This window comes from Macrotis lagotis, chromosome 6 (assembly GCF_037893015.1).
Source record: "Macrotis lagotis isolate mMagLag1 chromosome 6, bilby.v1.9.chrom.fasta, whole genome shotgun sequence".
NCBI lineage: Eukaryota > Metazoa > Chordata > Mammalia > Peramelemorphia > Peramelidae > Macrotis > Macrotis lagotis.
This window is the reverse complement of record NC_133663.1, coordinates 214,248,345-214,262,348: the sequence shown is the minus strand read 5'-3', so window position 1 is coordinate 214,262,348 and position 14,004 is coordinate 214,248,345. Positions and strand designations below refer to the sequence as shown.

The window sequence follows — 14,004 nt, the reverse complement described above, 5'->3', positions numbered from 1 at the left end:
ATAAGGAAACTTACACTTGGGTCTCAACTATATCACTAACTGTTACTAACATGAGCAATAACATAATCTGGAGTATATTACTTGACTTTCTGTTGGAACAAAGCACTTTGTCCTATAAAATAAAGGAGTTGAATTTAGTGATTTTAAAAATGCCTTAATTATCTTACATTTTACATATTATACCACAATGTCCCAGAAATTTCAATACAAATAATGTCTTCTAGATTTATTACTAACATATTAAGAAAAATTATACATGTACTAAATTTTTAAAAAATTACATCCCTCTATAAAGATTCCACTACAAATTCCCCATTGTAAATTAAATTTAACATTTCAAATTTCTACTTCAGTAATTGTGTAAAAGAGAAATCTAGTATTGTGCTTAAGTACCTGATTTAACTTTAATGTGCTGACTTTCCAATTATGTTACCTTAACATTTTATTTTCTTTATTCAGGAAAAAGTTACAACTTGTTTTGGGGGAGTAAATCTACCTTTAATTTATCATTATTTAAAAAACAAAGATAAGCAGTGATACACTGGAGGCAGAATGTTTCAAAATGATTCTAGCTTTAGGGTCAGATGACCAGTGTTCAAATCCTAATTTTGATGCTTACTTCCATTAAAACCCTATGAAATTCTTGTAATTTTCCTGAGTCTCAGTTTTGCCATGTGTAAAATAAAGTGAATGAACTAGATGGGCTCTCAGGTTCCTTTTAGCTCAAGATTTATTATTCTATGTGTAGGACAGTCCTGGCAAGACTCTGGATTGATTCTATGTGGTTAACCTAGTTGAGTAATGGCATATTGTGTGTGTGTGTGTGAGACAAATTCAGAGGCAGACAGACAGAATCAGAGAAAATGTGACAAAACATGAAGAAAATAAATATTGTATTTGTTTGCCAGACTTTTGATTTTATTGATATATGATTCCAAATAAGAAAACTTTCTCTACTAACACCAACATCCACCTTTTCTGCAACTTATTGCTTTTTTATTTTTTTAATTTATTTATTTTGAATTTCACAATTTTCCCCCCTTATCTTGCTTCCCCCACCCCCACCCCTCACAGAAGGCAGTCTAGTCTGTTAGTCTTTACATTGTTTCCATGGTATACATTGATCTGATGCAAGTTAAATGGGAAGACAGAGAAATCATATCCTTAATGGAAAAAATTAAAATATAAGAGACAGCACAATTACATAATAAGATAACGGTTTTTTAAAAAAATTAAAGGTCTTTGTTCAAACTTCACAATTCTTTCTCTGGATACAGATGGTATTCTCCATAGCAGATACAGCAAAATTGTCTGCAATTTGTTCTTTTTTTTTTTTTCATTTTTATTAAAAATATTATTTGAGTTTTACAGTTTTCCCTCAATCTTGCTTCCCTCCAACCATGCCCACCCCACAGATAGCACTCCGTCATGCTTTACTTTGTTTCCATGTTGTACCTTGATCCAAATTGAGTGTGATGAGAGAGAAATCATATCCTTAAAGATAACAGAATTCTCAGAGGTAACCAGATCAAACAATAAGACATCTGGGTTGTCTTTTTTTTTTTTTTTTTTCTGAATTAAAGGGAATAGTCCTTGTAGCTCCTTATCTGGATACAGATGGTACTATCCATTGCAGACAGCCTAAAATTGTTCCCAATTGTTGCGCTGATGGAATGAGCAAGTCCTTCAAGGTTGAGCATCACTCCCATGTTGCAGTGTTTTTCTAGTTCTGCTCATCTCACTCAGCATCAGTTCATACAAATCCCTCCAGGTTTCCCTGAAATTCTGTCCCTCCTGATTTCTAATGGAACAATAGTGTTCCATGACATACATATACCACAGTTTGCTAAACCATTCCCCAATTGAAGGACATTTACTGGATTTCCAAATCTTTGCTACCACAAACAGGGCTGCTATAAATACTTTTGTACAAGTAATGTTTTTACCCCTTTTCCTCATCCCTTCAGGGTATAGACCCAGTAGTGGTATTGCTGGGTCAAAGGGTATGCACATTTTTGTTGCCCTTTGGGCATAGTTCCAAATAGTTCTCCAGAAGGGTTGGATGAGTTCACAACTCCACCAACAGTGTAGTAGTGTCCCAGATTTCCCACATCCCTTCCAACAATGATCATTATCCTTCCTGCTCATACTGGTCAATCTGAGAGGTGTGAGGTGGTACCTCAGAGAAGCTTTAATTTGCATTTCTCTAATAATTAATGATTTAGAGCATTCATTCATATGGATATGGATTGCTTTGATCTCATCTGTAAATTGCCTTTGCATATCCTTTGACCATTTGTCAATTGGGGAATGGTTTTTTGTTTTAAAAATATGACTGAGTTCTCTGTATATTTTAGAAATGAATCCTTTGTCAGAATCATTAGTTGTAAAGATTGTTTCCAAATTTACTACTTTTCTTTTGATCTTGATTACATTGGTTTTAGCTGTGCAAAAACTTTTTAATTTAATGTAATCGAAATCATCTAATTGGTTTTTAGTAATGTTCTCCAACTCTTCCTTAGTCATAAACTGTTCCCCTTTCCATAGATCTGACAGGTAGACTAGTCCTTGATCTTCTAATTTGCTTATAGTATTGTTTTTTTATGTCTGTATCCTGTAACCATTTGGATCTTATCTTGGTAAAGGGTGTGAGGTGTTGATCTAATCGAAGTTTCTTCCATACTAACTTCCAATTATCCCAGCAGTTTTTATCAAAGAGGGAATTTTTATCCCAATGGCTGGACTCTTTGGGTTTATCAAACAGCAGATTACTATAATCCTCTCCTGCTTTTACACCTAGTCTATTCCACTGGTCCACCACTCTATTTCTTAGCCAATACCAAACAGTTTTGATGACTGATGCTTTATAATATAATTTTAGATCAGATAGGGCTAAGCCACCTTCATTTGCAATTTTTTTCATTAAGCTCCTGGCAATTCTTGACTTTTTATTTCTCCATATGAATTTACTTACAATTTTTTCTAACTCATTAAAGTAATTTTTTGGAATTTTGATTGGTAGGGCACTAAACAAGTAGTTTAGTTTTGGTAGAATTGTCATTTTTATTATATTAGCTCTACCTATCCATGAGCAGTTGATATTTGCCCAGTTATTTAAATCTGATTTAATTTGTGTGAGAAGTGTTTTATAATTGTTTTAAAAAAGATTCTGAGTCTGTCTTGGCAAATAGATTCCCAAGTATTTTATACTGTCTAAGGTTCCTTTGAATGGGATTTCTCTTTCTAGCTCTTCCTGCTGTTTCTTGCTAGTCATATATAGGAAAGTTGAGGATTTATGGGGGTTTATTTTATAACCTGCAACTTTGCTAAAATTGCTAATTGTTTCCAGTAGTTTTTTAGATGATTTCTTGGGATTATCTAGGTAGACCATCATGTCATCTGCAAAGAGTGAGAGTTTTGTCTCTTCCTTCCCAATTCTACTTCCTTTAATTTCTTTTTCTTCTCTAATTGCTGATGCTAACATTTCTAATACAATATTGAATAGTAGTGGTGATAATGGGCACCCTTGTTTAGCCCCTGATCTTATTGAGAATGCCTCTAGCCTCTCCCTATTGAGTATAATGCTTGTTGATGGATTCAGATAGATACTGCTAATTATTTTAAGGAACAGTCCATTTATTCCTACACTCTCTAGTGTTTTGGATGCTGTATCTTGTCAAAAGCTTTTTCAGCATCTATTGATATGATCATATGGTTTCTGATAGATTTGTTATTGATATAATTGAGTATACTAACAGTTTTCCTAATATTGGACCAACCCTGCATTCCTGGAATAAATCCTACTTGATCAAAATGTATTATCCTAGTGATGACTTGTTGTAGTCGTTTTGCTAAGATTTTATTTAGGATTTTTGCATCTATATTTATCAGGGAAATAGGTCTATAATTTTCTTTCTCTCTTTTAACTCTTCCTGGTTTAGGTTAACAGTACCATATTGGCTTCATAGAAAGAGTTAGGCGGAGTTCCATCTTTCCCTATTTTTTTAAAGAGTTTATATAGGATTGTAACCAATTGTTCCTTAAATGTTTGGTAGAATTCACTTGTGAATCCATCAGGCCCTGGAGATTTTTTTTTAGAGAGTTCAATAATGGATTGTTGAATTTCTTTTTCTGAGATACGGTTGTTCAGGTATTTAATCTCTTCTTCATTTAACCTGGGCAACTTATATTTTTGCAAATATTCATCCATTTCACTTGGATTATCAAATTTATTGGCATAAAGTTGGGCAAAATAATTTCTAATTATTACTTTAATTTCATCCTCATTGGTGGTGAGTTCACCTTTTTCATTTATAATACTAGCAATTTGGTTGTCTTCTTTCTTTTTTTTAATCAAATTGACGAGAGGTTTATCAATTTTATTGGTTTTTTCCTAATACCAACTTTTGTTTTTATATATTAATTCAAATTTTTTTTGCTTTCAATTTTATTAATTTCTCCTTTAATTTTTAAAATTTCTAATTTGGTATTTGATTGGGGATTTTTGATTTGTTCTTTCTCGAATTTTTTTAGTTGCATGTTTAGTTCATTGATTTCCTCTTTCTCCAATTTATTCATATAAGCATTTAGAGCTATAATATATCCCCTGAGAGTTGCTTTGAATGAATCCCATAAGTTTTGGTATGTTGTTTCATTATTATCATTACCTAGGATAAAATGGTTAATTCTTTCTATAATTTGTTTTTTGCTCCACTCATTTTTTAAGATGAGGTTATTCAGTTTCCAATTTGCGCTGGGTCTATATCTCCTTGATCCAGTATTGCATATGACTTTTATTGCATTGTGTTCTGAGAAAGAAGTATTCACTATTTCCGCCTTTCTGCAGTTGATCATTAGGTTTTTATGTCCTAGTACATGGTCAATTTTTTTATAAGTTCCATGTACTTCAGAGAAAAAGGTATATTCCTTCCTATCCCCATTCAGTTTCCTCCAGAAGTCTACCATATCTAATTTTTCTAACAATCTATTTACCTCCCTAATTTCTTTCTTCTTTGTTTTATGATTTGATTTATCTAGATCTGATATCGGGAGGTTGAGGTCTCCTACTAGTTGAGTTTTGCTGTCTATGTCTTCCTGTAATTCTTTCAGCTTCTCCTCTAAGAATTTGGATGCTGTCCCACTGGGTGCATATATATTCAATATTGAAATGACTTTATTGTCTATAGTACCTTTTAGGAGGATAAAGTTTCCTTCCTCATCTCTTTTAAAGCTATCTATTTTTGCTGCTGCTTTGTCTGAGATAAGGATTCCTACCCCTGCTTTTTTTTACTTCAGCTGAAGCAAAATATATTTTGCTCCAACCTTTTACCTTTACCCTATATGTATCTCTCTGCTTCAAATGAGTTTCATGTAAGCAGCATATTGTAGGACTCTGGTTTTTAATCCACTCTGCTATTTGCTTATGTTTTAAGGGAGAGTTCATCCCATTCACATTCGAAGTTATGATTACTAATTCTTTATTGCCCTCTGTGCTATCTTCCCTCTGTTTGTATTTTTCCCCCTTTCCTCCCCTTATATCCATATTCCCCAGTATTTTGTTTTTGAAAACCACCCCCTTCAGTGTGTTTGCCCTCCTATATCACACCCTCCCCTTTCTTTCCCCTTTCCCTGTTCCCTTCCCTTCCTTTTGTTATTCCTCCACTCCCCTTCCCTTTCTCTGTCCCCCCTCCCCTTTTAATTCTTGAAAGGTTAGATGTTTTATAAGTTAACTGAGTATGTGTAGGTTGACTTTAAGCCAAGTCTGATGAGAAGAAGATTCAGGTGTTTCTCCTCTACTCCCTTCTTCCCCTCTATTACCATAGGTTTTTTGTACCTCTTAGTGTAATGAGATTTGTCCCATTCAATCCCCTCCCTCCTCCCGTCTCTTTCCTGTCCCCCTTTTTAGGGAGGTAGTGTATTTTTTTTAGATCATTCTATCTAAGTCATAGAAAATTCTGAGTGTCTGTCCCTTCTAGTTCAGTATATTCTGTTGAATAGAGTCAAAATTCCTGAGAGTTATTAGAGTCTTTTTCCCCAGTGGAGTTAAAGCCAGTTACATCCCATTAGATATCAGTCTCACGGATAGGTCATGGATGTCCATCATTTCTGGCTAGGTATATTCTCTCTGTTAGAGTTAATTTTCTCAGGATTATGAGAGTCTCTACCCCCCCCCCCCATGCTGGAATATAGCCAGTTTCAACTTGCTGGATTGCATTTTTTTCCTTTTACTGCCCCCCCCCCTTTTTTATCTTTTCATGTGTCTCTTGAACCTCCTCTTTGATATCCAAACTTTCTGTTTAGCTCTGGTCTTTTCATCAGAAATTTTTGGAATTCTTCCATTTCATTAAATGTCCATCTTTTTCCCTGAAAGAGAAGGCTCAGCTTTGCAGGAAAGTAGATTCTTGGCTGCATTCCAAGCTCCCGTGACCTTCGAAATATCTCGTTACAGGCCCTTCGATCCCTTAAAGTTGATGCAGCCAGGTCCTGCGTGATCCTTACTGTGGCTCCTTGATATTTAAATTGTTTCTGGTTGTTTGCAGGATTTTCTCTTTTATCTGATAGTTCTGGAGTTTGGCCACAACATTCCTTGGTGTTTTCATTTTAGGATCTTTTTCTGGTGGGGATGGATGTACTCTTTCAATAACTACTTTGCCCTCCAATTCGATGATGTCAGGGCAGTTTTCCATCACTAGATCCTGTAATATTAAGTCCAGGCATTTTTTTCTCTTCAATGTTTTTAGGAAGTCCTATAATTTTCAGGTTGCCCCTCCTTGATCGATTCTCGATGTCAGTGGTTGTGTTGATGAGGTATTTCACATTTGCTTCTATTTTTTCTATTTTTTGATTTTGTTTAACTGACTCTTGCTGTCTCATGGAGTCATTAGTTTCTGTAGACTCCATTACTTTTTTTGGGGGAGGAGATTTCTTCATTAACCTTTTCCAATTGGTCAATTCTACTTTTGAAAGAGCTTTCCATTTGACCAACTGAGGTTTTGAGAGAATTAATTTCTTTTTGCATTTGCTCATTTGAGAATCTGAGAGAACTGTTCTCATTTTCTAATTGTCCAGTTCAACTTTCTAAGGTTTTGTTTTCTTGTTGCAAGGTATTAATTGTCTCCCCAAAATTTTCCAGTTGATTTTTAAACTCCTTCCTTATTTCTTCAAGGAAGTGCTGGAGACCAGAATGTATTCTCCTCAGATGTTCCAGGTCTCTCTGGGTTGGGGGTCTTTCCCTTCCAGGAATTTTTCTATGGATCCACCTTTCCGCTGACCCTTCTTCATTATGCTAAGACCTTGAGTTGGGTGGGACTTGTTCACCTGGGCTTGGGATCTCTAAAGCCTTTACTGAGTGCAGTTTCTCCTACTGGACGTGCTGGTTGCCCTCTCTGGAGTGTCTGTGACCTTGGTTGAGAGGCCTTCTCCCTTTGCTTGAGGGAGGGAATTGGAGCTATTGAATTCTTTTGCCTTCAGTCAAAGGTGGGCTTTACCCCGGCCTGAGGTGATTCCTCAGCTGGGCTGGTTCTTTTGCTCACACACCTGGGCCTGAGGCAGTAGTAATTTGCATTTGTTTGGGAGGAGGCCTCAGTGCAATGGAGGCATGGACTCAGAGTTTCTCAGACCCCAGGAGCCTAGGAATGGTGTCAGCAGCTCTCCTGCACCAGACCTCTCCCCGCAGCCCCTTCCCCAAGCTCCAGGAGGACAGCACCAACACCAGCGCCTCTGCTTCCCCACAGACCTAAGCCCCCTTCATCCAGCCCCACTGCTGATCCAGCAGGTCCGGCTCTCCAGCCCTCAGACCCCTGGTTCTGATTCAGCTGTTAATCTGGCTGATCCTGGGCTGAACTTCCCTCGGAGCTCAGACTCACCTGCTGGTACTCAGCCAAGGCTGCTGTGGGAGACAAATCCTGAGGTAAATTTTCCTCTCCTGGCTTTTCTTTCTGGGTTTCCTGGTTCGGATTTCTTTTACAATGTTTGTTTCATGTGATAGATGGGGAAGAGATCAGGAGACTTTAGAACTGTGCCTGTCTTCTCTCCACCATCTTGGCCGGCAGTTGTAATTTATTCTTAATCTGTTGTCTGAGCACTCAAAGGCAAACAGGACAATCATGGAAGCTTCATACTACTGATGTAGAGGGCAAAAAATCTTGTACTTATAAATACACTAAACAGAAATTATCCAGGTAAAACATTGGTTAGTATAAACTCATCCATTACTGTGAAGTATTCCTACCCCATCCATAATCTCTTTCCCAAGTTCAACAGACCTAGTTAAACTATCATACTTACCTATCTATATATCTAAATCTTCCTAGGTGACTATTCAATCAAGATCCCCCCTTTTTTTTTTGCAAGGCAATGGGGTTATAAGTGGCTTGCTCAAGGCCACACAGCTCCTGACACCACAGCCAGTGTACCACCTAGCCACCCATGATCACTTTTTAAAAAGGTATTGCAAGAATTATCTGCTTCATATAAATGTTCTTTAGCCAGTGATCATTACTTCTCTCCATACTATCCTGTTTTTTTCCAAAGATTTATTTTACTGTAAATCACAGTTCCTGAACTGTTTGTTTGGCAAGGCAATGGGCTTAAATGACATGCTCAAGGTCACAGAGTTAAGTAATTATTAAGTATCAGACTGTGGATTTGAATTCAGGTTCCTCCTGACTCCAGGGGCCCATGATCTATTCATTACAGTTGCCTAGCTCTAGCTCCTGATTAAATACTTAATAGCATCCCTTCATATTAATTTATCTTGAGGCAATCAAAATTGACTTCAAGACTTCACTAATGGCAATTAATAGTGAATTTGATGCCACTTGTGATAATTAGCTTGAATTTTTACTAAGCAGAACTGAAATTGTCAGTTTCTCAGTACTTCCTAAGGAAAAGTTGCTACTTTATTCTAAAAAAGAAACAGGTAACTTCTTGTAGACTGAAGAATTTCAAAAAAATAAAGAAAAATTTCAAAGGGGTAATGACAGCCTTCATAGAATCCAAACTCCTAATCTTATATAATGGGATTGCATTTTGCAGGGCATGAGTAAGGAGAGGCCTAAGGAAGCCGACTCACTAAAACAAAGTCTGTGTTTTTCCTGGCCATTTCCTGGGAAATGGGCTCACCCTGGATAAATATGTTTCTTTGGGATGAATGGTAATAGCATAAACTAGGTGTTTCCTTGATCTCTCACCCCAACCTGAATGAAGGAAAAAAGGATTATGGCTATATCAGAAAGGACTGACTACTAAGCCAAGAATAGACCCAATCAATACAACTAAAAAAATCTATTCAACTCAAATCTCTTTTCCTCTGACTCTTTCAGGTAGTCACATAACTCTGGAAGACTTTTAGGAGTGAGCATAGAGTAGACATCACCCTGGTGCCGTGTGGCAACTGATTTTACATGAGACCTAGAGCATGGGTTTCATTAGGAAAGTTTGGCTTTATAATATTTGCTTCAGGACTCCATTTCAGCTTTTTGTTTCTTTGCCTACAGGTGATCAAATAGGTATCCAGACATGGACATATCTAGGACTGAGGCAGACTGACATGGTCAAGAATTTCAGATCTTCAAGATGTTGGCAAATAAACTGTAGTAAAAAGCACTTCTTCATCTACTACAATACATCTTGGAAAACTGTAAGATGAATGCAAACCCTGCTAAGACTTACTGGAAGACATTAACCTCAAGGGAATTTTTGGACAAAGTAAAGCCAAGTTAATATGTAATATGTCTATTCAGTATCCTGACCATGTCTGGAAGGTATTTTGAGTCATCAGGCAATAAGCATTTACCAGGTACTTAATATGAAGGAGGCATTGTGCTAAATGCTAGTAGTACTAAAAATAAACTTTTCCCTCGAGGAGCACACATCTGATTGGGAAGGAAAACATGCAAACATCTGTGTGCTTGCATTGCACACATGTGAATGTGTGCACATATACTGTTGTGTGAATATGTATGTTATATAGACATTTTTGTTTATTTTATAAGTATATTACAAATACAGAATAGATTGAAGGCAATTCCAGAAGGTATGGGAGACTAGAAAAAGTATCTTAAAAATGGTATTTAGGTAAGACTTGAAAGAGATCAGGAAAGGCAGAAATAAGGAGAGAGAGCATTTCTGTACATGAGACAGCAAATGAAAATTCAGAGTAAGGAGATGAACTGTGTGTGGAAAAATATTAAGTTTTGAAAATGATGACTTTAAGTATCAGATACCCAAGAAAATATAATAGTAATAATAGCTATATTGCTGCACCTTACAATTTCATTTGTATGAAAGAAATAATTATCCTGTATCATCTGATCTACATTATTTTTTTTTCCTTACCTCTCTTTAGGAAGTATGTAGACTTGGGCTGATTATAATCTTTAAATGTTTTTTTTCATTGCTCCCACACATCCTGATATGGGATTGTGCATGTAAAGAGCCAAAATGTATCAGAAAAAGAAACTCATTCTCTTTTCAAGTAAGTAATCTGCAACAAGACTGACCCTATTCTATAAGAGCCTTGATGGGCCACAGTGGAAAGAGAGACAATGCAGCTCCCAGTTCCCTAGACATAACAGTCTTTAGTTGTTACAAACATATATATGTGTATATATTTATATATATATAATATATATACACACACACACACACACACACACACGCCCAAAAGGGCATAATACCATAGATTGTTAGTCGTGGAACCATGTCTTTTGAAACTTATTCCATTATATATTTTTTATTAAATACTAAGCAAATGCATAGATTTCAAGAAGTGACTACCAATCTTTCTATTACTTTTATCCTGGTTAAAAACAAGAAATGACCAGATAGTAAAATGAAGTATGTATTCATTTGTTGAAGCAAACATAAATTTTCTTCAAATAATCAAAAGGTTAAATTCATGTAAGTGAATTGCAATATAGAAATATACCAAATAAGAAATAATATAAATAAATGAATATTTATAAATGTAAAATATTCTATTTACTTTGACTACTGAAATTATTTAATAGTGGTATGAGTATACTTTCAGTTTACCTTGATGCTGCAAAAAAACTTGTCACTTGATAACCGAAACTGGCATAATAGGCATGTTCCATAATAGCCATCAACTGAATACAATTGTATCCTGTTTAAACAAAGCATGATTAAAATTAATTTATTCTGTTAAAAAATAAAATAGTATGACATGGCATTTTCTCAATCTTAAGAGAATTTAATTTTAATGTTTTGTTTAAGAATACATACAAAACTAGTTTAGTTTTCATTTAAAAAAATACCACTGATTACATATTTTAGGTTTGTCTGCCCTTCTTATCAATAGCCAGAAAATCAGTTTCTCAAGAGATCTACATTTGACTAGCTGTATCAAATGTCTCCATTTTAAGAAGCAATATAGATTACATGCAAATATAATCTTAGTTTAACTTTACAATATTAACTATGCCAATCTGCATATCCTAAACTTCAATTTCACTTTAATATTCAATCTATAGATCAGGAAAACTAAATAAGAGTAATGATTATATGCCATATATCTTGGTGCTTTACCAAAATTATTCGTATTTTGATAATAAAAATATAGTTTCTCAACAAATTAATTTCTCCTTAAGGTGGTTATTATAAAGAACAATCATTAAAGTATTTATTTCTGCTCTGAGCCTAAAAAGCTAAAGAAAAAAAGGTGGGGGGGGGAGATTGGAGGGGGGAAATTGGGCTTCTTCTTTATCCTAAATTGTTTCTTTGTGATTTTAAGTGAATAAAATCCAAAAAGCAAAAATATTTTAATAGGAGATCTAGAATTCTTTTTTAAAAATAAAACCTTTCCTTTAAATAATTTTGATGTGAAAAATAAACGGAACCATCAACCAAAAAGGGAAAAAAAGAAATTTCAGGTCTATTTAATGCAAAAGAGAAACCACCAGTTTTACTTTCAAATAATGAGTACTAAAGAACAAAAATCCCCCCCCAAATCTCTTATTTTAGATACAATTAAAATTTTGTTTAATTTACCAAGTTATTATCTTATTCAGTTCACAGTCAAATTAAAAAGTCACAGTGTCAGCACAATATTCTTAAAAATCAAATGTGATCATTTTTGCAAAATACTTAGTAATATTAGAGAAGTAGTTGGTACCATATTTAGGCTCTTTTACTTCTCCCCCCCCTTAAACTAGTTTAATTAGTATAAAGTTTTATTATTATTATTTTTGTCTTAGTAGCATTTTACTTTTTTCCAGTCAATTTCTGATATACACAATTCAATGATATTAACATTTTATTAGTTATAAATTCACATTAGGAATTAATGATCTATGAGCATTAAATAAAATTTAAATTCTTTCAAGATTTCATCTGCTAAGGGGTGAATTTTTTCTATTTTTAAAAATGATTAAGTACAATAATCTCCAATTCTAAAAGTTACATAAATTATATATTTAGAAACTAATTCATTGGTTACATACTCAAACAGATTTAATTGCAGGTTCTAATATTATTCATCACCCAAGTCTCAACCAAATTTTACTTTGTTGTATTTTTCCTATATTTTTCCAGAATAAAACTTTCCATATAACAAGATGTACAATGTTTCCATTCAGATGCATTTGTAAAACACCTTATAATGAGGTAATTCTTAAAACCTAATGGGAATTTACTCAGACTAGAATTCACATATAGAAGTATATGCATTATTCAAAAGTAGTAGTCTAGTTTAAAAGATTATCTTTGAAAGACAAGAAAATAAGACTCATTTGAGGAAATCCATGAATCAGAGGAGTAAAGTGCAGTAAACAACTTTTTAGTAAAATTCAAGGGAGTAAGAAAATGTAAGCAATATTGAAGAAGTGTACTATAGAATACTTGGCAAGAAGGAAATGGATAGGGAATTTTAGAAAAAGCTTTATCTAGAAATAGAGCATAATATGGTAGTGATGGGGAACTTGGTCAGAATTTATCTGACTACCATTCTAGCTATCTGACTACCATTTATTGGACTTGTCTCTGTTAAAAGAACAATAGTTAAATTTTTAGAATTACCTTAAGTATAATTTCATTCTCCAAAGGAAAAAAAAAACAGATGAGGAAAATTTTGGATCTTACTCTGATACACACATTCACCTATGTTTGTGTGTGTGTGTGTGTGTGTGTGTGTGTGTGTATGTGAGTGTGTGTTGTTTGCTTCAGTCAAAATGATGAGAAATTTGGTAACCAGCTCATTACAGAGTTTAAGATGAGTACTTCATTTGGTTCAGAAATGTTTTTTTTCCCTCTTTCCTCCCAGTACTGAATATTTTGTGCCAAATTTAAGCCAAAATACAAATTTCAAAAGGAATCAATTATAATTGGCTTATGTTCATTTCTTTCTAACTAAATGAACCTTAAGTACTCAATGGCAAATAAAATTTGCAGAAAATATATATTTTTTCAATATAACATCAATAATAGAAAAAATTCCAAATAATTTTTTTCTGGTTACAACTTACAATAGTGCAGTGTATGTACTTACTCAAAGTAAGTATATGCAGATTGGTAAATTGTTTTTATTTACTCTTAGACATAATCCCAGATAACTACTATCCCTGATAAACTATTGTCAGTAAAAATTATCTCAACAAAACAGCATACCTGCACCTGGTATTCCAACTCACCACACCAAAAAAAGCCTAAAAGTGTCCCAAAGGGCTGCCATAAGCTTAACCTGTTGAACACAATTGAGGCAATTACCCATGTCACTGATTTCTGTCAGCTTGTAAGCATGGCTATACACCAGACCCCCAGAGGTCCTTACTCACCTCCTGCACACAGCCTCTGCAGTTAATTAAAATCTATCTCCTGCACAAAGAAGCTAGTATAGTCTAACATACATTTTACATTGTAGAAGGATATATTTCAAAATTTCAAAGAAAATGGAACTTATAGTCTAAAATGCTATAAACTTGGATGGCCAATCTTTTAGCTCTTCCATTGTCCAACAAAAACTTGATATGGGCTGCATACATATTT

At 34.5% G+C, this 14,004-nt stretch overlaps 1 protein-coding gene across 3 annotated transcripts in view; it reads right to left on the bottom strand.

The window, feature by feature from the left end:
- The window catches only part of GBE1 (1,4-alpha-glucan branching enzyme 1), a 222,051-nt gene that overhangs the window by 120,541 nt on the left and 87,506 nt on the right, over positions 1–14,004 (bottom strand). For all 3 annotated transcript variants that reach the window (XM_074192294.1, XM_074192297.1, XM_074192295.1), the window contains exon 6: positions 11,038–11,128. In XM_074192294.1, coding sequence (XP_074048395.1) covers positions 11,038–11,128 — 91 coding nt within the window. The remainder of the gene's footprint in view (positions 1–11,037; positions 11,129–14,004) is intronic.